General features: G+C 37.9%; 1 protein-coding gene across 1 annotated transcript in view; it reads right to left on the bottom strand.

The window, feature by feature from the left end:
* Positions 1-286: 286 nt before the first annotated feature.
* LOC126473879 (ras-related protein Rab-28-like) overlaps positions 287-24,941 on the bottom strand; it is a 44,108-nt gene continuing 19,453 nt past the window's right edge. Inside the window, exons 2-5 of the mRNA XM_050101216.1 lie at positions 14,210-14,395; positions 14,003-14,132; positions 13,816-13,919; positions 287-758 (exon numbers count right to left, since the gene is read on the bottom strand). Coding sequence (XP_049957173.1) covers positions 585-758; positions 13,816-13,919; positions 14,003-14,132; positions 14,210-14,395 — 594 coding nt within the window. The 3' untranslated portion in view covers positions 287-584. The remainder of the gene's footprint in view (positions 759-13,815; positions 13,920-14,002; positions 14,133-14,209; positions 14,396-24,941) is intronic.

Genomic DNA, 24,941 nt, shown 5'->3' with positions numbered 1-24,941 from the left:
AATTCATTCGGGCAGTGTCACCTTAAGTATTCCTATATTTCTGCAGAGACCTCATTTAGTTTTCTAGTGGTTTTTTTGTAAATGACTTTATGCACATTCTGAGATGATTACATCAGTGACATCACTGTTTATCTGTTTCACCATACTTGCCTAGCCCTCTAGTTGCCATCTCACTATTAAAGGAATATTATGTGAAAAGGTATCACTGTCAGCCATCAAGAACATTTTTTTAATTAGAAGCAGAATGCATGAATATCCACTTGTGAACTCAACTTACACTGTGCAGTTGATTGAAAATAATGATTTTTCTATGTTTTATTGTTTTATAGTATATAAATTAAAAGATTAAAATGTTAAGCACTATTTATACAGTAGCCATTCTGTATGTAGTTTCCTATTAGTGTTCATTTAATTTTTCATCTTATTATATTTGTTTTCCAGTTTATAGTCCCTTCAAGATAACAACAGCTGTACTGTTCTGTAATTTCTCAGAACAGTGTTTGTGAACAATTATTAGCTTTCTTCAGATCTGTTGGAGAGATTTAAAAATTACAAAAGGGTGATACAAAGCAACAATGTGACATTCACTGGATAACACAAACTGAAGAGGTGCGTGTAATGGTTGAAGAGTTCTCTGGAATAACAGGTGGAGCAGCCACAATTTCTGCTCTCATAACAGGTTGTTGCTCTTCTTGCTCAGCTCGAGATAATTGGATGCCCAACACATGAGCTACCATCTTCTGGAAGCATAAAGCCACCTGTTGAAATAAAACATTTAAAGATAGTAAAGTTTTATGTAGTTAGTTTGTAAAGAACTACATTGACTGCGTAAACCACACAACAAGGAAAAAAAATGAGATAGAAAAGTAATTAAAATCGCTCCACTCCATAACTATTGCAGTGCACTGGTACAGCAATCGTAATAGATCTTTAGTTACAGAAATATCAGTCTTTGTTGCAGAAGATAGGTTTATTTAATCTTTACGTGACACACATTTCACCTGTTCTTAGACGTCACCAGACAATCGATAAAAACATTCTAATCATGACCGATGCGCCGAAGTTATTAAAAGCCCCGAGAATCAGTGTAACAGCCAGATAGCCTCAGTCAATGCTTTAGTACATCACTGATAAAATTCTTCCATCTCGTAACCGAGGCATCAAATGTGATTAAGATTCCTGAAGAACTGGAGGAAACAGCCACATAACCACTGTCAATGCTTCATTACATCACACACGAAGAAAGCGGCCCTTGAACACAAATATGTTCTGTCCACAATACTGTGAGCATGTGCTGTCATACCATAACAGTGTTCATGGAGCAGTTTTTTCGTGGGTGATGTAATGAAGCATTGACAATGGCTATCTGGCCGTTTAATCACTTCTTTGGGAATCTTAATCACGTTTGACGCCTCAGTTATGAGTAGGAAGAATTTTATTGGTGATGTAATGAGGCGTTGACGGTAGTTATCTGACTGTTACGTACCAATTCTATGGGACTATTAATTACGTTCGACGCCTCGGTCATGATTAGCAAGAGTTCTTATCGATTGCCTAATGATGCCAACAACAGGTGAGATGTATCACATGTCAAGATTAAATAAATCCATCTTGTTCAACCAAGATTGTTTTTCTCTGTTTCTAAGGTAGAAAAGTTTCTTTGGGCTACAACAGATGTTCCCCTTTCTTAGTGAGCTGTGGCCAGCTTTTCCAAACACTTTCACTTTGCAGTATTTCAATAAGTTCAGTTAATTAAACTTTTATATGAAATACTTCATTTATATTGTTTGAAAACAGTGGATAAGGGTCATAAAAGCTGCTTCAAGGGCAGCTTACATGACTTTTGTTTCCAAAGTGGAACTAGGGCATTCAGCAGCATGAATGAGATGACAGAACGAGGATATTCTATAAGAGAGAATTCATTTTTCAGGAGCTCTTGTCCCACTTTTATTACAGACTTGCCCTACAAAGCACTTATTTAAATGACTTGTTATTTTTTATTTGGTTTAAAGAAACGGTAAGCATTATTGCAAGGAACTGAATCTTGCCTGGAATTATTTGAGAAAATCCCAAGAAGGATGGACTATGAATGGAGGTATTAAAAGAAGAGAAAGTGTTGTACCACAAGATGATGGTAGATGAAAATCTACATAGTATTTTAGAGTTAGCTCGACATTGGATTACTGTGAACGTTATAATTCGCTGATGGCAGCAGTAATCAGCTACAGTCACGTCATTTTTTTGCAAGGCAAAATACTCTGTAAATGAATTATCTTTGTAGTGTGTATTTCTACATACTTGCTGACAAGTGCATATTATACTTTGCTATACAACTTGGAAGGTAAGTACCTTTTGTGTCAAGTATTATGAGGATTGTGGGTTGGTTTGTCACTGAGTGCCTGCAATGGGGATGAATTAAGTACTTTGAGGCTCTCTCATGAAGCTATAGATGATGCAGGCAAGAGTAGAGAATGGTGAACAGGGTAGAAAGATTTGTGCCCTTCAGCCAGTTACCTTTTGTATAATGTTGAAAGGGGAAAGAGGGAATGGGTACATGGAAAGAGTAACTAGAAAAAAGCAAAAGTAAAAATATGCAGAAATCACATCTGAAATTCTGGTATCAATCAGGTTGTCTTTTACATGAATATGTCTTTGTTGTATCAGAATTAGTTACTTAAGTATGTACTAAATTTACATTGTAGAGGACTAATAACAATAATGTGCCTGCAGTTCAGTAAACTTTGTTAGCCAAACCTAGACCTGGCCAAATATGGCATATTCGTTTCAGCATATGAAATTTCAGGAATGCTATTATTATGATGATGTTATATTCCAACATTTCAGAAAGAATAAGTCATAATCAAAAAGCTGACAAACTGACAAAACCACAGAATTATTGTGTTGTTTTACTGGTCTCATTTCAATTTTACCATCACTTGTATGATAACGTGGAATAGTAGCTACTCAGATCTGAAGCACAGGTGTGCACCTCATGCAGTTGTTTCAGTAACATAATCAGCCTCGTCTTAATACAGCTATTGGGCTTATTAACATGGAGCTTGAGAAGGCACTGCTGGCGGGGGTATGGCCCAAGTTGCAGTGATGCCAATTAAGTCTGTCAATAGACTGGGTTGCTCTAGGCATGGCCGTGCAGGTTGGCAAAGCTTAATGATGACAATGTAGTGGAGGGTGCTGGGATCACTTATGGGAAAATTGCTGAAGTGATTGATGTTAAGAGTTACACCTTTTTTATATTAAAGTCAGCTGACAGGTATTGCTGCTTAAGGGAAGTCTCTCGTAACAAAGGAACCACTTTCACTTTCAAAAAATTAGAGCATATTTCATTAAAGTATGAAGTATTAAAAATAAAGTTAGTGAACTGATTGTTAATGTTAACTCTGACATTATTGATGTATCAGAGCACTACTTAAGCAGTGTGACAATTCAGAGCTGTCCTATGCTGGTGTCGATTAGCTGTCTGTTTTTCAAGAAGCTCTGCGAAGTGGGAGAGTGGCCATGTATGTGAAAAACAGTATTCCTTTTGAATTTGACACACAAAAGCACTGGACAGACCACTGAGTGCAGGAGCAACTGAATGTAGTGAAACTATACTTTTAATTATAGTTATCTGTATGTTGCCTAACCCTGATTTCAGAACATTTCTGTTTGAGCTAGAGACAGTACCAAAAATTAGTTGTATGTGGTGGCTTCAATATTACTTTTACAAGTGATTGTGGAAGGAGAATAATGTTGAAAGATCTAAATTTACATCATCTGACTATTCTTTCCAACTATAGCAACATTTTTGTTCATTTTTCTTTTCTAGAAGGTCATTCTATTAGTAAAAGTGTAAATGGCCTTTCAGACATGTTAAGTGTTTCTAGTGTAGATACAGAATGGTCTTATAAAATAAAGGAAACAAGAATTACAAACAAAAACCTCTACTGGTCTTCAACCTAATTACCATTAGGTACAACATACTTCCGACATCTGTTGTAGAGCTGTTAGAAACTGTCAGCAAAAGCTTGTTGTGGAATCACTTGAAGCGTCATGGTCACATGCAAGGTCTGCAAGGCATGTCTTTCAAGGCTAATTTAGAGTGGGGAAACAAAAAGAAGTCTGCCGGCATCAGATCTGGAGACTGAGGGTTTCAAAGAACAGCCACCTTGCATTGAGCGAGAAAATTGAGTTTGCAGACATTGTGGATATCCAGTAATGCACAACCATGGTCCTTTAAGCAACTTCAGTAGAAGTGGTTGCTGACAGTTCCCAGCAGCCTTGCAGCTCATATCAGAAGTATGTTGTTGCTAATGGCAGATACATTGAAGGCCAGTAAAGGCATTTTGTTTTGTAACTCTTATTTCCTTTACTTTTTGAGACTATTCTTCCAACTTCTCACACACATCTTGTGTAACACTTCCCGCAACACATTTGTCTCGTTCTTCGAGAATTATTTTCCCGTGAAACATTTAAGATAGGTTGCTACCACTAGCAGGCAAGCTGTATGTCTCACTAGGAGGATAAGGATGACATGTAGAACAAAGTGGGAATTACCTCAAAATATTAGTATCAATCAAGTTGCAGAAGTCTATATTACAAACAGTATGGTAAAGTGCTTAAAATGTTGTTAGGAAGGTAAACAGCATGTTATGTGCAAACAGAATGGCCAATTTTCAGAACAAAATAAAAACCATGTGGTAAATCATAAACGAAGTGTTTGGCTTACAGTAAGAGTTTGAGAATATAAAGTCAGTACATAGGAATATTTTTGTTACTGACAAGTGACAAATATGTACAGTATTCAACAATCACTTTCTGAATATAGTAGGTGAATTAATTAAAAACTTAGTTTCTGCAGGGAATCCTATGACTCTCTTAGCAAATTATAACAATGGAAATTGATTGGTAGAATAATATGGAAAATAAAGGAAAGGCAACCACTCACGCATAGTGGATTGATGTGTGCTGAATAGACACACACTATAGAATACATAATTCACACTAGGTTTTGAGCTCCTGCTCTTTTGCTAGCAAAAGTACACACCAACCCCAATGAAAACACACACTCTTGCAGCTGTGGCAAAACTCTATTAGCCAGTGGCTTTCCCAGACTGACACCTGAAATACGCCTTCATGACACTGGCAGAAGGCTTCTGACTCTGTCTTTCAAGAGACTTCTAATCAAATTGTGTGCCTGTGGAGTATCATCTTAGTTGGGCGGCTGGATGTGTGGTTTCCTGTCAGAAATGTCACAGTTCAGAGTAACTGATGGAAAGTCATCAAGTAAAACAGAAGTAATATCTGGCTTTCCCCAAGGAAGTGTTATAGGCCCTCTGCTGTTCCTGATCAATATAAACAATTTAGGAGACAATCTGAGCAGCCCTTTTAGGTTGTTTACAGGTGATGCTGTCATTTTCCTCCTTGTAAAGTCAGCAGATCAAAAACCAATTGTAAAAAGATTTAGACAAGATATCCATGCGGTGCAAAAAGTGGCAATTGTCTCCTCAATATGAGTACACAAAAGAGTCCACTGAATTTCGGTTACACAAAAAAATCTCACAAATCTAAAGGCTGTGAATTCAACTAAATAATTAAGGATTACAATTACAAATAACTTAAATTGGAATGATCATATAGATAATGTTGTGAGGAAAGTGAATCAAAGACTGTATCAGAACAACACTTAGAAAATGCAGTAAGTCTACTAAAGAGGCTGCCTGCACTACAATTGTTCATCATCTTCTGGAGTACTGCTGCATGGTGTGGGATGCACATCAGTTAGGACTGGTGGAGGACAATTATTCAAAGAAGGGCAGCTTGTTTTGTATTGTGTAAATTAGGGGAGACAGTGCCATGAATATGATATGCGAGTTGGGAACCTCAAAGTTTTTATTTCTTCTCCATGGATTTTAATACCCACTCCGAATTTTTCTTTTGTTTCCTTTACTGCTTGCTCAATATACAGATTGAATAACATTGGGGACAGGCTACAACCCTGTCTCTCTCCCTTCCCAGCCGCTGCTTCCCTTTCGTGCCCCTCGACTCTTACAAATTCCATCTGGTTTCTGTACAAATTGTAAATAGCCTTTCGCTCCCTGAATTTTACCCCTGCCACCTTTAGAATTTGAAAGAGAGTATTCCAGTCAACATTGTCAAAATCTTTCTCTAAGTCTACAAATGCTAGAAACGTAGGTTCGCCTTTCCTTAACCTTTCTTCTAAGATAAGTCGTAAGGTCAGTATTGCCTCACGTGTTCCAACATTTCTACGGAATCCAAACTGATCTTCCCCGAGGTTGGCTTCTACCAGTTTTTCCATTCGCTTGTAAAGAATTCGCTTAGTATTTTGCAGCTGTGACTTATTAAACTGATAGTTCGGTAATTTTCACATCTGTCAACACCTGCTTTCTTTGGGATTGGAATTAGTATATTCTTCTTGAAGTCTGAGGGTATTTCGCCTGTCTCATACATCTTGCTCACCAGATGGTAGAGTTTTGTCAGGACTGGCTCTCACAAGGCCGTCAGTAGTTCTAATGAAATGTTGTCTACTCCTGGAGCCTTGTTTTGACTCAGGTCTTTCAGTGCTCTGTCAAAATCTTCATGCAGTGTCGTATCTCCCATTTCATCTTCATCTACATCCTCTTCCATTTCCATAATATTGTCCTCAAGTACATCGCCCTGGTATAGACCCTCTATATACTCCTTCCACCTTTCTGCTTTCCCTTCTTTGCTTAGAACTGCGTTTCCACCTGAGCTCTTAATATTCATACAAGTGGCTCTCTTTTCTCCAAAGGTCTCTTTAATTTTCCTGTAGGCAGTATCTATCTTGCCCCTAGTTAGATAAACCTCTAAATCCTTACATTTGTCCTCTAGCCATTCCTGGTTAGCCATTTTGCACTTCCTGTCAATCTCATTTTTGAGACGTTTGTATTCCTTTTTGCCTGCTGCGTTTACTTCATTTTTATATTTTCTCCTTCATCAATTAAATTCAATATCTCTAGTGTTACCCAAGGATTTCTATTAGCCCTCGTCTTTTTACTTACTTGATCCTCTGCTGCCTTCACTATTTCATCTCTCAAAGCTACCCATTCTTATTCTACTGTATTTCTTTCCCCCCCATTCCTGTTAATTGTTCCCTTATGCTCTCCCTGAAACTCTGTACAACCTCTGGATAATCAGTTTATCCAGGTCCCATCTCATTAAATTCCCACCTTTTTGCAGTTTCTTCAGTTTTAATCTACAGTTCATAACCAATAGATTGTGGTCGGAGTCCACATCCGCGCCTGGAAATGTCTTACAATTTAAAACCTGGTTCCTAAATCTCTGTCTTACCATTATACGATCTATCTGATACCTTCTAGTATCTCCAGGATTCTTCCATGTATACAACCTTCTTTTATGATTCTTGAACCAAGTGTTAGCTATGATTAAGTTATGATCTGTGCAAAATTCTGCCAGATGGCTTCCTCTTTCATTTCTTACCCCCAATCCATATTCACCTACTATGTTTCCATCTCTCCGTTTTCGTACTCTCGAATTCCAGTCATCCATGACTACTAAATTTTCATCTCCCTTCACTACCTGTATAATTTCTTTTATCTCATCATACATTTCATCAATTTCTGCAGAGCTAGTTGGCATATAAGCTTGTACTACTGTAGTAGGCATGGGCTGTGTGTCTATCTTGGCCACAATAATGCGTTCACTATGCTGTTTGTAGTAGCTTACCTGCACTCCTATTTTTTTTATTTATTGTTAAACCTACTCCTGCATTACCCCTATTTGATTTTGTATTTATAACCCTGTATTCACCTGACCAAAAGTCTTGTTCCTCCTGCCACCGAACTTCACTAATTCCCACTATATCTAACTTAACCTATCCATTTCCCTTTTTAAACTTTCTAACCTACTTGCCCGATTAAGGGATCTGACATTCCACGCTCCGATCCGTAGAACGCCAGTTTTCTTTCTCCTGATAACGATGTCTTCCTGAGTAGTCTCTGCCCAGAGATCCGAATGGGGGACTATTTTACCTCAGGAATATTTTACCCAAGAGGACGCCATCATCAGTTAACCATACAGTAAAGCTGCATGCCCTTGGGAAAAATTACGGTTGTAGTTTCCCCTTGCTTTCAGCCGTTCGCAGTACCAGCACAACAAGGCTGTTTTGGTTAGTGTTACAAGGCCAGGTCAGTCAATCATCCAGACTGTTGCCCCTGCAACTACTGAAAAGGCTGCTATCCCTCTTCAGGAACCACATGTTTGTCTGGCCTCTCAACAGATACCCCTCCTTTGTGGTGGTTGCACCTACGGTACGGCCATCTGCATCGCTGAGGCGCGCACGCTTCCCCACCAACGGCAAGGTCCATGGTTCATGGGGAGGGGGGGGGGGGAGGAATTGTATGTAATTATACGAGACGTAACACGTAACACACCTTTTATTTTCTGAATGGTAATACATATCAAAATGTGGTTTTTGGCAGGTGTTAGAGCATCAAGAGGCACATTTTTTTATTAATATTTTTAATGCTAGTATCAACAGAGACACTGAAGCAAGTACTGTTTTTTAAATGGAACTGTATACTTTTTACAATTGCATTCAACAGCTCTTGAGAAGACAATTACAGTGTTTGTTAACATTGATGTTGAAACCTGTCATTAAAAAAATTGAGAAATATCCTAAAATGTGGAGCACAGTGGCCAGAAATGGCATTTCCAGTGCAAACACTGCCAAGCAGACATCTTGGACGAGACTGTGTAGTTGTATACCGTAAGACGGGCCTGCACTAAGAGAATAAAGTTTTATTTCCCCTTGAACCAACTTTTGACCTAGATGCAGGTTTACCTACGAACACTGTATTTGGAAATATGACATAGGCTAGAATCTAGCGTATCACAAAGGGCTTTGGAAAACTATTTCATATTTGTGTATCCTCCCAGATTTATTGAGCTGAAACAGAGAAATCAGCTGTTCATTCTTCAAAAGTAAAGAGGTGTTACGTGTTGCAAAAAGCAACTACTGTATTAAATATCTAAATGTTACAAGGAAGATTTGACCTATCTTTTCATGTACATCGCTGGGTGCTTCTTAGAGATAAAATATGTGCTGTTGGAACAATGAACGCTGTCAACTTATTTCACATTGCAATACAATTTTGTACACACGTAACTGAAATAAACAATTTACTAACAATGATGTGGTAACCATCCAAATCACATAACATAATTTTTTTCTTTCAAAAAAATAACTTTATCCTTTATTTAAGCATGTGTTCAAACTGTTGACCAAGGGCTTAAAGGAACATTTGCCGTTGCCATTTGAAGGAACAATGAATGGATGTAATTACAGTGGATGATATGGTAGAGCATACACTGGCAATTTGATGACCCATGTCATCTGGCATAGTTGAGCCTTGATCATAGACTGCATCTTTAAGCGCTCCCCAAAGCAAGAAATCAAGAAGAGTCAAAGTGAGGAACCTCACACGCCATTTGAAAACAAAATTTCATCCTATCCAACGTCCAGGAAAGTTCTCATTCAGCATGTGTGTTGTAACATGGGATGAGTGAGCTGGACAACCATCATGTTGCAGTCATATACACTATTGAATATCCACTAGAACCTCTTCTGAGAAATACTATTCACATCACACAACATTTCAAGCTCTTTTTGGGTATTTGTGTGATAATGGGTCATTCCAGACAGACAAATGTACAGGGAGTGGCGAACTGTGCATACACCAGGTTTGGAGGATTAAGTTCTGCCTCTTGGCTATTTCCATCTGCTTATCCACACACAAACACCATCTCAGCTTGTTCCTGACATGAATACTGGAACATTCTGCTGCTTACAGTATGCTGCATCAATCATACAGCCTGCAACACACAAGGAACTCACAGCACATGGTCAGAAGACCTTTCATTTGTCAGCACATCTACCATGGCAATGGTGCATTTCCGGGTATATGTTCATAGGACCTTCTTTCCTCCATTTCTCGTCAGGAATCTGTCCCTGCAATTTGCCTGTTTTATTAATGTTCACCCTGTACAGTACAATCTTCCAATCGGAAAAGGACCTGTTGAAGCTTCTCAATGCCATGATTGAGAAAAGCCTTGAAGCAATTTTTTTGAACCTGTGTTCTGCAATTAGCCTTTTTTATATGAGTCCAGTGACACTGTCTATGGTTAAAAGGTCTTTAAATAATGTGATCAAGCTCTTTAAAAACACGATGAAAGAGTACAACAGGTAAAAGTCATTTTAACCATTTAGCAATTGAGAATAAACTGATCAACACTCTTGGGTTTTCTGATGTAACTGATCATTTTTATTGAAAACTTGGAAGACTGTTACTAAGCATTATTTTGTAGCCAGTTTCTGTGACTAACATAGATTCTAATTTTTGTTTTTGTAACTAATTTTGTTTCAATCTTAGTTTGTTAAATAAACATTGCTGTGGTCATTATTAAGTAAAATAATTTTATAAATAAAGTTTAGTTTTTACTTACAAAATAGTTACCATACTTGTACCCTGCATTTGTACATCAAATTACATTCTAAAAAGAGTTTGACTAAGAAATAACCATGAGGCTAAAATAAAAGAGCGCTATAGATTATACTGTAAAATATTAAAAAGACTCATAAAGTGCTCCAAAACATTACATATTAAATCTGAAATAGAAAGCACCAATAACAAAATAAAAACTATTGAGGGTGTTAGTAAAAGGCAACTGGAGAAGAAAGATGTCAGTGAATCCAACACTGAAATGATACACATTGGAAATATGACTAAAGAAACTTGTGCAGTTGCAAGTGTCATTAGTACACACTTTCTAACAGTTGCTGAGAAAACAGGCTGTAAGGACTCAGTCAAAGAGGCTTTCAGCTGTGTGAACTATGAGATCCTCCTTATGAAATCAGTGTTCTATGGCATAAGTGACATAAGAGGAGTGTGGCTTAGATCATACCTAACTGATAGAAAACAGAGCATATCACTTAATCATGGTGATGGTACAACAGCTTCATCTGACTGGGAAACAGTAAGTACAGGAGTCTTTTCACACACTTCGTGAAGTTTTTAATGCAAACATTTCTCCATTGTAGTTTAGGAATGACACACTGAAAATGTAATATTGGTTATTACCACTTTGTAAATAAATACTATAGCCTACCTTATCACTGAAATTTTTTATGCTCAGTTTAATGATGTATTTTAATTTTAGCAATTTTATAACTTACCATGTGAAATAACTGCAATGTATTATTTTATTGTTTTATACTTCAGTTTCAATATACTAAATTTTGTTCCTGTACACATGTTATCTTACAGTTTGTAATTATTAGCATACACAGTGACTGTAATTACCACTTTGAAAATCCAGAAAGGGGACTACTGAAAAGCAGATGTTAATCATTTTAATTTAAACTCCAATGTTCAAAATTTCCTTTCAAAGGTTAGCTATTAGCCTGTAATGGTTAGACTGAATCAACTGTTTGATACATTAGGGTGATAAATAATTATCTTCAACAGCAAATTGCTGACATTAATCAACAAATAATTATCATAAACAGCAAATTAAAAAGTGAACTGATTATCTTAAACACTAATTAAATTGGGTGGAGACTCAAGTAAAAAAGAATTTATAAGAATGTTGAGAAATATTAGAAAAGTCATGAAAGGAACTCATCGGGATGTTAATGTGAAAAGAGGACGAATTATGTAATGAAGTTATGACAGAACAATCCAAGCTCAAACCAGAAGTTGAAGTTTTAAAACTTAAATCAGATGAAGATCATGTGCACAGTAATACTGTGCTTGTTCAGGTGGAAGATAAAATCAATGAAAACAGTGATGAGTTTTTGATAGTAAAGAGTGACTGTTGAAAGCATAAAGTCACTCACTGTAACAGTAGTTGGTGCACATGAACAATCCATGGATCTGGTCACTTAACTTGAATACATGCAGCAACCTGCATTAAACACACACATATTAGAAGAAAAAAATGAGTAATGCTGTATAAGAGAAATATCACAGTATGCTGAGTGCAGTGCTAAACTTGATTGTCGGTACCAGTATTGGTTCATGTAAGTTTCATGAGTTCAAATTGACTCAAGGTTTGCATTCCACTGCTTCCATGCACCTTTTCAAACATGCATTTTCAACAGTGCAGTCCAGAAAACAAAAAATAGATATCTGTGTGAGCAATTTGAAATACAGCAAAGACATGTGGGACATGATAACAGTTGATAAGCGTCATTACTACACCAAATTTCACAATGTCTCTTTCAATTAATTTTGTTCTTCTGAACAACAATAGGCAATCAAATTAAAATTATTGTCACCGCGACTATAACATAAATTTGAGAAATTTTGCAGAGGTATTTGGAGCATAATATATATTTGGATGAGCCTGCCAAAGACATTGAAGTAATAGAGATTCTTATATAATGATTACCATTGAGTGTTCATGAGAGATCAGCCCTCACAAGATACAAAACCACAGAGAATGTATGCTTCATTGTTGATCACATTGAAGCTCTTGACATCAAAAGGCAGTGGCATTGGAACAATCATTCTGACATATGAAACTGAGATAATGAAGCATCAGTATAGAAGCATAGTAGTGAATCGACCTTTGGGGTACCGAATCAGTGGAATGATCAGAACAAACCAAGAAGGTCTTATGACTGCAGCCAAAAATATTAAAGACAACAGTGATATTGTTATAAATTCCAGAGGAAAAACAGTCATGAGACTTTTGATTGATTAACACAATGTAGAAGAAATTATGACTTGACTTGATTTTGGGATTCACAGGAAAACTGATTTTAGTTTGGGATGTGACCCACTCTGAAGCTCAATGTTTGACATGGTGTCATCTACAGCAGTACAAACAACTCACACAAGCAATGGATGTGACATTATTGAGGACATATCAAGGGAAGATGAGCTATGTACTAAGGATGCTGTTAAACCAATTATTACAGCAGAAGTATGCAATGTTGATTACATTTTATTACTGACAAGGATGTCGCACTGAATCTTCCTATGAAGGAGGCAATGGTGCAGCAACTGCTAGGAAACAAAGTACAATTCATCACTATTACTCTCATGTGGGCAAAACAAACCAACCAACTTTATTCCATAGTATTCTGAAAAAAAAAAACTATTAGCATTTATTTCTTTGTGAAAGGTTCCTGTTGGATTCTTAGGGCAATGGTTTCCACAGCAAGCTTTCACTCAAGGCTATTCTTCAAGAATAAAAATTCATTTTGTGTGTCCAGATTCTCTATTTAAGCTTCTGTACTACAATGTAAAGTGACAGTAACTAGTTATAACCTAATACATCAATGCCTTTAATGATTGGTTTGAGATTGGTAAATCTACTTTGAACAAAACATTTTCATTTTCTGGGTCTTTTAGATATTATACACAGAGTTCAGATTGACAGACTTGCATTGTACTGCACATAATTGAATGTCATTTGTCTGTTCACCCTTAGAAGTTGAAGACATCTGCGAAAATCATAGTTAGTGAACACTTGCTAGACTTCCACTAATCTTATGCTTTTCTGTACAGTATCCAGTGAAATACTATTTTGCTGCTTGTCAGTCTACATGGTAGCTTACCTTTTGAAGAGGTTCAAGCTGTTCACTTTTTCTCTCCAAATAAATTGTAGCTTTCATCAAAGCCCGTAATCATTTGCATACAAGTTTATTTATACTACTAATTAAAAAACTGAATGAATGACTTATCATATTTATTCACTTTGATTTCATTGGTTATTCATTGTGATTTTCAGATTTATTAGCATACTAACCATTTCTCCTGTTCTTGCCGAGACAAGATACGATGACACATTATTTTCCTGAACAAACATGTTGTGTCGATCAAGACGAACACATCTTTGATGCTCTAAGTCACCTGAAAGAAAGTTAATTTATTATCATCATTAAGTAAAGGAAACATACATTGCTATACTTTGAAATTTTAAGATGTAGACTTACATTTATTTCCTAGTATACAAATGAGGGGCTGATGTTGCTGAGCAGCACATATTCTTCTTACTGCCTCAAGCCAAGAATATAATCCCTCAAAACTAGGCATACTAGTGACATCATATACTGCATAAACAATCTGTGGAAGCAGTATTTTACATAACACAATAGAGAATTTTGTATTTAACAGTTTCTTAGGTTACAGAAAGAACTTACATTAGCTCCAAGTACATATTTATCAAGCAAGTTGCCTGATAACACACGACCACCTATGTCCCAGATTTGTAATGAAATATCTTTTAAGCTACCAAGTGATGCTTTCTTTAGGAAAAAGTCTACTCCAGATGTCGGACAATACTGTCGCGAGAAATGATCATAGCAGTAGCGAGAAACTAAAGAAGTCTGAAACAAAGTTCATACACACATTAGCCTTATGCAAACATTAACAAATGGATTATTTCACATCATATAATCAAGTACATGGTCTGAAACTTAATACTGTAATGTGTATTTTTAGACAAGCAACAGCAAAGAATACAAAATGTCAAATCAAAATAGCTTCAGTTGTTTAAATTTCTACTTGTTATTTTGTTTTAGCAACCAGTTTCAGCACTACATTACACCATTTTCAGGCCCCCTGACTGATACGTAGCAAGCAAGAATCCCACATCTGATCCAGTTAAAATAGGGGCTAGCTTTCGGTGGTTAGTATCTGCAGATCTCTTCTTAACACAGAGATCCATTCAATCACCTTGTGGCAAGTAATGATTGAAGGGATTGCTGTGTTAAGAGGAAATCTACAGATACCACTCACTGAATGCTGGCCCCTTTTTGACTGGGCCACAGGTGGGATCTTTCCTACATGTCAATTGGGGCCTGAAGATGGCATAATGGAGTGCCAAAACTGGTTGTACAAATAAAAATAACAACTGGAAATTTAGACAGTTGAAGGTATTTTGATTCAACATTTTATATTGGACAGTCAAGATCCAACAACCATCTGTATAAAGATGAGCCTACAGAGAAAAGAATGTGAGGTTCCACGGCCAGTGTCAATTCGAATGAAATCCTTTTGAGAATTAGGCAATGTCATTATGAAATACTAAAAACAACTAAAACACCAGTGTTTCAACCACTTTTGCAGAGGTCTTCTTCAGCATGAGTAACAGTCTATTGTCCTCACGAAGACTACAGTGAAGACGATTGAAATGTCATTGCTTTAGTTGTTTTTAAGGTTTATAACGATGCAACCTAATACCCAAAATGATTTTATTCAAACTACAAAGAATTTCTTAATGTCGCTGCCAAAATGGAAAAGTTCTTGCTCCAAAAGCTAAATCTAAAAAAGGAAACATAAGCCGATAGTGTGTCAAGATGAAGTGTAATTTCTTCAAACAGCAGATCAGACTGTAGAAGTGGAAATTGTACAAAGCACATGAGATTCAACTTACAATTGTTTGCAAGAAGGGAAATGATACTTTCATAAAACAATTGATAAATGGTTTTTTGGTTTCCTAACAGAGACCAGGCACATAGTAGGAAACACATGCTCTATTGTAACCAAAAGATGATGTACTAATGTTACACATAAGCTGCATGTTAGCAACAAATGGTACACTCCACACCAATACAAATTAGGATAATACTAAACACTCCAAAGAATAGGCCTCATGAAAGTGACTTTGGCAAGGAAAAGTAAAGCAATATGACAAAAACTATAGATTTTAAATCAAAATTGCTAAGTCTAATACAAATGATGACTTTATTTTAAACTGTAAAGTAGTCTAATATGTCATTAAAAATGAAATTAATAATTCCAATAAAGAAAACAGTGCCTATATTAACTGTGAGACTCTCAATGCATATTTTGTAAACACTCCACTCAGTAATACTATTTCAGATGCAGAAGTTCTGCTCACTTATGCGAAACAGACAGAAAGGTAGAAATTAACTTGGGCGTCAATATCTTTAAATGATATTTACAAGTTGATTAACGAACTTAGCAATTCCAAAACAGAAAGGAATTTTGAACTTAGTAATTTCACCATAAAGTGCATTTTAAGCAAAATCAACATCCCAATTCTGGTTTCTGTACAAATTGTAAATGGCCATTCGCTCCCTGTGTTTAACCCCCTGACACCTTTAGAATTTGAAAGAGAGTATTCTACTCAACATTGTCAAAACTTCCTCTAAGTCTACAAATGCTATAAATGTAGATTTGCCTTTCTATAGCCTATCTTCTATGAGATGTTGTAAGGTCAGTATTGCCTTGCATGTTCCTACATTTCTCTGGAATTCAAACTGGTCTTGCCCGAGGTTGGCTTCTACCAGTTTTTCCATTCTTCTGTTAAGAATTCATGTTAGCATTTTCCTACCATGACTTATTAAACTGACAGTTCAGTAATTCTCACACCCGTCAGCACCTGCTTTCTTTGAAATTGGAATTATTATATTCTTCTTGTTGTCTGAGGGTATTTCGCCTGTCTCCTACATCTTGCTCACCAGATGGAAGAGTTTTGTCATGGCTGGCTCTCCCAAAGCTATCAGAAGTTCTAATAGAATGTTGTCTACTCCTGGGGACTTGTTTTGACTTATGTCTTACTATATAAGAGTCAATTTTGGGCAAAGGTCTTAATTTTGCACCTACACCAAGTGCAATATCTCTTATAATTTTCGTAAGTGGTGTTGAACAAGCTGTACGTCGCCTTCCTATGGACACTACTGAAGAAATAAGAAGGGAAACTGGTCTGGTTCTTCTGAAAGCTCCTCCCCAATGCAGTAATATAGCCGCTGAAGAAATGGCTGCACTACGAAACCTTTGAGAAGATCTGGAAATAGTGGTGCTGAAGGCTGATAAAGGTAATTCTACCATTTTGTTACCTCATTGGTTGCATTCGGAGAAGATATATATTATACTTAGTTATACTATGTATCGGAGAATTGATCAAGACCCAACAGCATGTGTGCAATAGAAGACATGTTCACTTTTGAACTCTTCCTCATTAGCTCTTGAGACCATTAAATGGTTAAGACCACATGGTAGCGTATCATCGAGACTGTATGGTCTTCCTAAAGTGCATAAAGAAGGTCTGCCTTTACAGCCTATAATGAGTAATATTGACGCACCCACATTTGATTTAGCCTAACATCTAGCTTCTTTGCTGAGACGATTTGTTGGCAAATGTTCACATCATATACAGAACTCTGCTGATTTTATCAACAGGCTGGGGGCTCTCCACTTAAGTACTTTGGATCTTCTAGTGAGTTTTGATGTAGTTTCCCTTTTCACAAAAGAACCTCTTGTGGATTCCTTGATTCTAATTGGTCAACAGTTTGAATCGGACACCACTGCTTTGTTTTGACATGCTCTTTTCTCAACTTATTTTATGTCTAACCAGGAATATTTTGAACATTCTGATGGTGTCACCATTGGCAGCCCTGTGTCTCCGGTGGCTAACCTTTTTATGGAGGATTTTGAGGAGAGAGCACTTGAAACAGCAGTTTGTAAACCACTTTCAAAGTGTGTCCCCACAGAGAAGAAAAGTTAATGGTGTTTTTTCATCATCTTAACTCCATCCATGAGAATATCCGATTTACTATGGAACTAGAGAAAGTTGGGTGCCTTCCATTCCTGGTGTTTTGGTCTATCATAAGCCCACTCAACTGATTTGTATTTGCATTCTTCAAATTGCCATCACCCATCCCAGACCCTGAGTGTACTTAAAACCCTTGTGCACAGGCCACATACAGTGTTGGATGCAGAGAATTTGCCTAAGGAACTTGCACATTTGAGGACGGTGTTCAGAGACAATGGGTTCTCCACCCCACAAATTAACAGGGCCTTCTCAACTAGAGCCAGGAACCTGGAAGTGGATAAAGAGGAGAACGTGCCAGCCAAGTCCCTAACTTTTCTTCCCTTTGTTGGAAATATCTCCTTCAAGATAGAAAGGATTCTCTAAGATATCGGATTTGCTGGGATTGGTGAAGGATGATTTGTTACTGCTGAAAGTGGGAATTTACAAAATACCGTGTCAATGTGGTATGGCCAATGTAGGACAGACAACGCATACAGTGGAAGAGCGTGTGTTTTTGTTTTCAGGAAGCTTTAATTTTCGAGTACTAGTAACAGTGTTCCATAGATCTTGTGTTTGTTTTGAAGACAGTCCAGAGACAGTTAGTGCTTATTTTCATTGTTTCCAACAAGAAGTGTCTAGTAACCACAGTTTAGTCAGCTATCATCTGCCTTTGGTGAATTAGCAGTCTAGTTAAAAGTTGATTACTTAACTCTCTACAGTAAATTATTGATTTCTTAGGATGGATAGGATGTGTGACTGCTGTGTACAGACGCAGGAGGAGCTGGCCACTGTTCGTGAACAGCTGAGCATGCTGATGGCCAGGGTCAGCCGTCTTCAGGCTGCTGCCTCGGAGTGTAGCGGCAGTGGGGAGTCTGGTGCGTTGCATGGTACACCCCAGGTGTTACATGCTTCACCCACAGTCCCTGCTGTTGAGACAACTTCGCGGGTACTGGGTGCGGTTGGACCACCCTTTCCCCAAGGGGAGTGGCGGGTTCAACGGCATTCACGTCGCACGAGGCGGAGGATCAATGTGGAGGCTGGCCATATGGCATTGCCTGCTCTGCTTGTGCGTGGACATGTGGTCGCTTCTTCAGCGATGTCCGAGCAGGAACACGGGGGGGAGGGGGGGGGGGGTTATTAGTGATTGGGAGCTCCAATGTTAGGCGGGTGATGGAGCCCCTTAGGGAAACAGCGGAAAGGTTGGAGAAGAAGGCCAGTATTCACTCTGTCTGCTTCCGGGGGGATCTCATCTGAGATGTGGAGGAGGCCCTCCCGGCGGTGATAGAGAGCAACGGGTGCACCTGACTGCAAATTGTTGCTCATGTCGGCACCAATTACTCCTGCCATCTGGGTTCGGAGGTCATCCTCAGTTCATACAGGCAGTTGACAGAGTTGGTGAAGGCAGAAAGCCTCGCTCACAGGGTGGAATATGAGCTAACCGTTTGTAGTGTCGTTCCCAGAAACGATCGTGGTCCTCTGGTTTGGAGCCAAGTGGAAGACTTAAGCCAGAGGTTCAGACGATTGTGCGGAGATCTGGGGTGCAATTTTCTTGACTCCACTATCGGGTGGAGAAATGTAGGGTCCCCCGAATAGGTCAGGCAAGCACTACATGCAGGAAGTGTCTACAGGGGTAGCGGAGTACGTGTGGAGTGCACATGTGGGTTTTTGAGGTTAGAGAATTCCCTCTGTAGGCCCAACAAGACACCTCCTGAGACGCAACATGGTAGCAGTAGGCAAAACACAACAGGGAATGACAATATTAATGTGGTAAACTGCAGGAGCGTCTATAGAAAGGTCCCAGAACTGCTCCCATTAATAAACGGTCACAATGCCCACATAGTACTAGGGACGGAAAGTTGGCTGAAACCAGAGGTAAACAGTGATGAAATTCTAAACTCAGATTGGAATGTATACCGCAGAGAAAGGCTGGACAGTGAAGGGTGAGGCGTGTTTATAGCAATAAAAAGTGCCATAGTATTGAAGGGAATTGACGGAGATTCGAAATGTGAAATAATTTGGGTGAAGGTTAAAGCAGGCTCAAACATGGTAATTGGATGTCTCTATAGGCCCCCTCGCTCAGCAGCTGTTGTGGCAGAACACCTGAAGGAAAATTTGGAAAAGATTTTGAGTAGATTTCCCGACCATGTTATAGTTTTGGGTGGAGATTTTAATTTATCAGGTATAGACTGGGAGACTCAAACATTTATAACGCGTGGCAGGGACAAAGAATCCAGTGAAATTTTTTTAAAAGTGCATCATCTGTAAACTACCTTGAGCAGTAAAACAGAGAGCCAACTCATGGCAACAACATATTAGACATTCTGGTGACAAACAGACCCGAACTACTTGAAACAGTTAATGCAGAACAGGGAATCAGCGATCATAAAGCAGTTACTGCATCAATGATTTCAGCCATAAATAGAAATATAAAAAAAGGTAGGAAGATTTTTGTTTTTAGCAAAAGCGACAAAAAGCAGATTTCAGAGTACTTGATGGCTCAACACAAAAGTTTTATCTGAAGTACAGATAGTGTTGAGGATCAGTGGACAAAGTTCAAAACCATCATACAATATGCATTAGATGAGCAAGTGCCTAGCAAGATCGTAAGAGATGGAAAAGAGCTACCATGGTACAACAGCCTAGTTAGAAAACTGCTACAGAAGCAAAAGTAATTTCACAGTAAACATAAACATAGCCAAAGCCTTGCAGACAAACAAAAATTACATGAAGCGAAATGTAGCATGAGGATGGCAATGCGAGAGGCATTCAACAAATTCGAAAATAAAGTTCTATGTACTGACTTGGCAGAAAATACTAAGAAATTTTGGTCTTATGTCAAAGCAGTAGGTGGATCAAAACAAAATGTCCAGACACTATGCGACCAAAATGGTACTGAAACAGAGGATGACAGACTACACAGTGAAATACTAAATGTCTTTTTCCAAAGCTGTTTCATTGAGGAAGACTGCACTGTAGTTCCTTCTCTAGATTGTCGCACAGATGACAGAATGATAGATATCGAAATAGACGACAGAGGGATGGAGAAACAATTAAAATCGCTCAGAAGAGGAAAGGCCGCTGGACCTGATGGGATACCCAGTTCGATTTTACACAGAGTACGTGAAGGAACTTGTCCCCCTTCTTGCAGCAGTGTACCGTAGGTCTCTAGAAGAGCAAAAGATGGGAAAAGGGCACAGGTCATCCCCATTTTGAAGAAGGGACATCGAACAGATGTGCAGAACTATAGAGCTATATGTCTATTGTCGATCAGTTGTAGAATTTTGGAACACATATTATGTTAGAATATAATGACTTTTCTGGAAACTAGAAATCTACTCTGTAGGAATCAGCATGGGTTTTGAAAAAGACAATCGTGTGTAACCCAGCTCATGCTATTCGTCCACGAGACTCAGAGGGCCATAGACACGGGTTCCCAGGCAGATGCCGTGTTTCTTCACTTCCGCAAGGCATTTTATACAGTTCCCCACAGTCGTTTAATGAACAAAGTAAGAGCACATGGACTATCAGACCAATTGTGTGATTGGATTGAAGAGTTCCTAGATAACAGAATGCAGCATGTCATTCTCAATGGAGAGAAGTCTTCCGAAGTAAGAGTGATTTCAGGTGTGCCGCAGGGGAGTGTCGTAGGACCGTTGCTATTCACAATGTACATAAATGACCTTGTGGATGACATTGGAAGTTCACTGTGGCTTTTTGTGGATGATGCTGTAGTATATTGAGAGGTTGTAACAATGGAAAATTGTACTGAAATGCAGGAGGATCTGAAATGAATTGATGCATGGTGCAGGGAATGGCAATTGAATCTCAATGTAGACAAGTGTAATGCGCTGCGAATACATAGAAAGAAAGATCCTTTATCATTTAGCTACAATATAGTAGGTCAGCAACTGGAAGCAGCTAATTCCATAAATTATCTGGGAGTAGGCATTAGGAGTGATTTAAAATGGAATGACCATATAAAATTAATTGTCGGTAAAGCAGATTCCAGACTGAGATTAATTGGAAGAATCCTAAGGAAATGCAGTCAGAAACCAAAGGAAGTAGGTTACAGTACACATGTTCGCACACTGCTTGAATACTGCTCACCGGTGTGGGATCCGTAGCAGATAGGGTTGATAGAAGAGATAGAGAAGATCCAACGGAGAGCAGTGTGCTTTGTTACAGGATCATTTAGTAATCACGAAAGCGTCACAGAGATGACAGATAAACTCCAGTGGAAGACTCTGCAAGAGAGATGCTCAGTAGCTCAGGACAGGCTTTTGTTTAAGTTTCGAGAACATACCTTCACCGAGGAGTCAAGCAGTATATTGCTCCCTTCTATGTATATCTTGCGAAGAGACCATGAGGATAAAATCAGAGAGACTAGAGCCCACACAGAGGCATACTGACAATCTTTCTTTCCATGAACAATAGGAGACTAGAATAGAAGGGAGAACCGATAGAGGTAATCAAGGTACCCTCCACCACACACCGTCAGGTGGCTTGCAGAGTATGGATGTAGATGGAGATGTAGATGTAGAACGATTGCTATTCACGTGATAGTCACATTCCAGTCAGGGCTGCCACTGGTAGTGGTCATATCTGCATGAGGTGTGCTTGCTTGTGTGTAAATGTGTGTGTTTTCTTTGGTGGAGAAGGCTTTGGCTGAAATCTGTTAATGTGGAACAGTCTTTTTGTTGCAGGTGTCTGCAACTCAGCAGGTCATCTTTATAGTGAGTAGCAATCTATTGTTTTCCTGTTATTGTGAAATGTCTCAATAGGCCACAATCCTCCAACCCTACTGCTATCAGATTATTACACATGCTGGTCGATGTTTCTCCTTCATCCATAGGGTGAAACCCAGTCCTTTAAAAAAATAAACAAAAAGAAACATAATTTTTCCTTACATACAGAATGTAGATGAAGTTATTTTGTACTGTCACACAGAAATGCTAATCATTTTTACAGTCAACTGTGTAATGCAAGAGGCAGCAATTTAGGTATGAGCCCCATAATAAGTAATTTATCTGGCCTTGATGTTCAAATGACACTTATCAGCAATAAAGCACCCCGTTCAATCAGATTTAAAAAGAATAAAACGTACAATTTCACAGAACTATAATCGCTGATTCATTTGCAGTATTCAGAGCATTTAATATTTAATTCTTTTCTAAAAATATTCTCTCAACACAGTGAATGCAATATTTCTTTACAGTGGGTTAGGAACAATTACAGCAAAAGTTGAGAGAAAGAGTCGTAAACATCTGGGATCAAAGTCTGTTGTCCCATGAAGAGAGAGCTTTCTTTCATGCAGAATAAAACATCACAGCAGTACTGCAAGCTTTATTGGGAAATTCTGTACTGTATCATAAAAATAATGGAAATCAAATACCATGCATAAAAATCTCAAAATTCCACAAATCAAGTATTATTACTTATGAAATAAATGAACTTGAAATGAATACACTTTAAATGAATAAACGTGGAAAGCTAAATGATATTCAACTCTCTGATGACATTAGCAGTGAGACAGATACCGTAAAATTAAAATAATTGCCTACTAAATTTAATGAATTCTTCCTAATACCAGCCAAAAACATAGGGACAAAAAGGGACTATCAAATGAAGACCATTAGGCAGGCTTTGCAAACATTGCCAACAGATGTCAGTTTCACATCATCTTTACACAGATAATGAAATCAGTACATCTCTGGCTATTAGTACCTCTTCTGGTTATGGTGATATTTTATCTAAAGTTCTAAAATCCTATTATGACATGGTAGCACACCCTTGAGTCACCTTTGTAACCGTTTGATGAGTCAAGGTGCATTTCCTGAAAGACTGCAATATGCTGTAGTAACTCTCACTAATGAAGTTGAGATAAGCAAATGATCTCCAATTATAGACCCTCTCTCTGTTTTTCATGTTCTCAAAATTTTTGAGAAGTTAGCTTACAATAGAATATTGAGCTACCTTTTTGGGGATACCACTGTAACAGCATCTCAGTTTGGCTTCTACAAAGGCTTCTCTACTGAGAAATTAATATAATTGTGATCTCACAAAGTCATTTTTGCTAGAACTGAACAAGAAAAATCGCCATTTTGGCATTTTCTGTGCAGATGCATAAATCATAAGATTCTACAACACAAACCAAAATGGTATGGCATTAAAGGTCTCTCTCCTAATGACAGAAAACAGAGGGTCGTGTTAATGAATGGTATGACCTGATTAAGATTATGTTTTAGTTGGGAAACATAAAATATGATGACCTCCAAGATTAAGCACTTGAATCTATCCTTTTCAAAGTATTACCATATGTAACCAGGGGACTAATGGAACAGGCTTACAGCTGGTAACAGTGAACTGCTGAATCATTAATCTTATAAAAACTCATATTATGAATTTTAAAACAAATAAAGATAACTTACAGACGTTAGAAGCAGAGATCAATGGACATATGAAGGCGACACTGAAAATTTTTAAAAATCATACAAAAATTTGTTTCAGAAAACATAACTGACCTTATCACTTTTCAATACGTTCCCCTTTAACATAAATACATTTTTGCATTCAGTGAAACCAGTCATTAAAGCAATGATACCAGTCTTCCTGAAGACTTCAGAAATGAGGCTTTTATAATTTTCTACAGCTTCATCCGAAAAAAGTGACTCCATGCCGTTTATCTTTAATTTTTGGGAACAAGAAGGAATCACAAAGTGCTAGGTCAGGGCTGTATGGTAGAGGGTCCAAGAGTCTGACCTTTAGGACATCCAGATTCTCAGTTGTTAGCTTTGCTGTGTGCAACAATGCACTATTGTGATGTAAAATTATTTTTCCTTATTTGTGTTTCTCATGAACTACTTTTTTAAAAATATGCAGTAAACACACATTTGTGGACCAACTGCTGGTAGTAGTATGTCTATTTATAATGTTATAGTAGCTACATGGCCCCTTTTACAAAAGAAAACAACCAACAATAATCTTACCAGTACTATGAATCCATGTACTTATCAACAAACTCATTGAGCAGACTGACTTTTATTTTCAGGATAATAACAACAAATACGAGATACACCATCAGTAACAATATTACAAACCAAATATGAAGTGCCACCTTGGTATTTTTATTCTGTTTTTCTGCAACACTCAATCCATTTTGTTTGAGTGAGAGTCAGTTTATATATAATCCATTGACAACAAAGTTTTCTCACATCTAGTTGTTGATGCAAAATGTTGTGGATTTGACTCAAATCAATACTCAATGTCAATCTGATACATTCATAAGACGTCCATTGATCTGCTTCAAGTGGCTATTTTGGACACCCTTCACGAAATTTGCCACTAAGAAAAAAACCATTCTCTTTTGAATTTGC

This window comes from Schistocerca serialis, chromosome 4, assembly GCF_023864345.2.
Source record: "Schistocerca serialis cubense isolate TAMUIC-IGC-003099 chromosome 4, iqSchSeri2.2, whole genome shotgun sequence".
Lineage (NCBI taxonomy): Eukaryota > Metazoa > Arthropoda > Insecta > Orthoptera > Acrididae > Schistocerca > Schistocerca serialis.
Note: the sequence above shows the minus strand (reverse complement) of the source record. Positions and strands in the feature narration are given on the sequence as shown.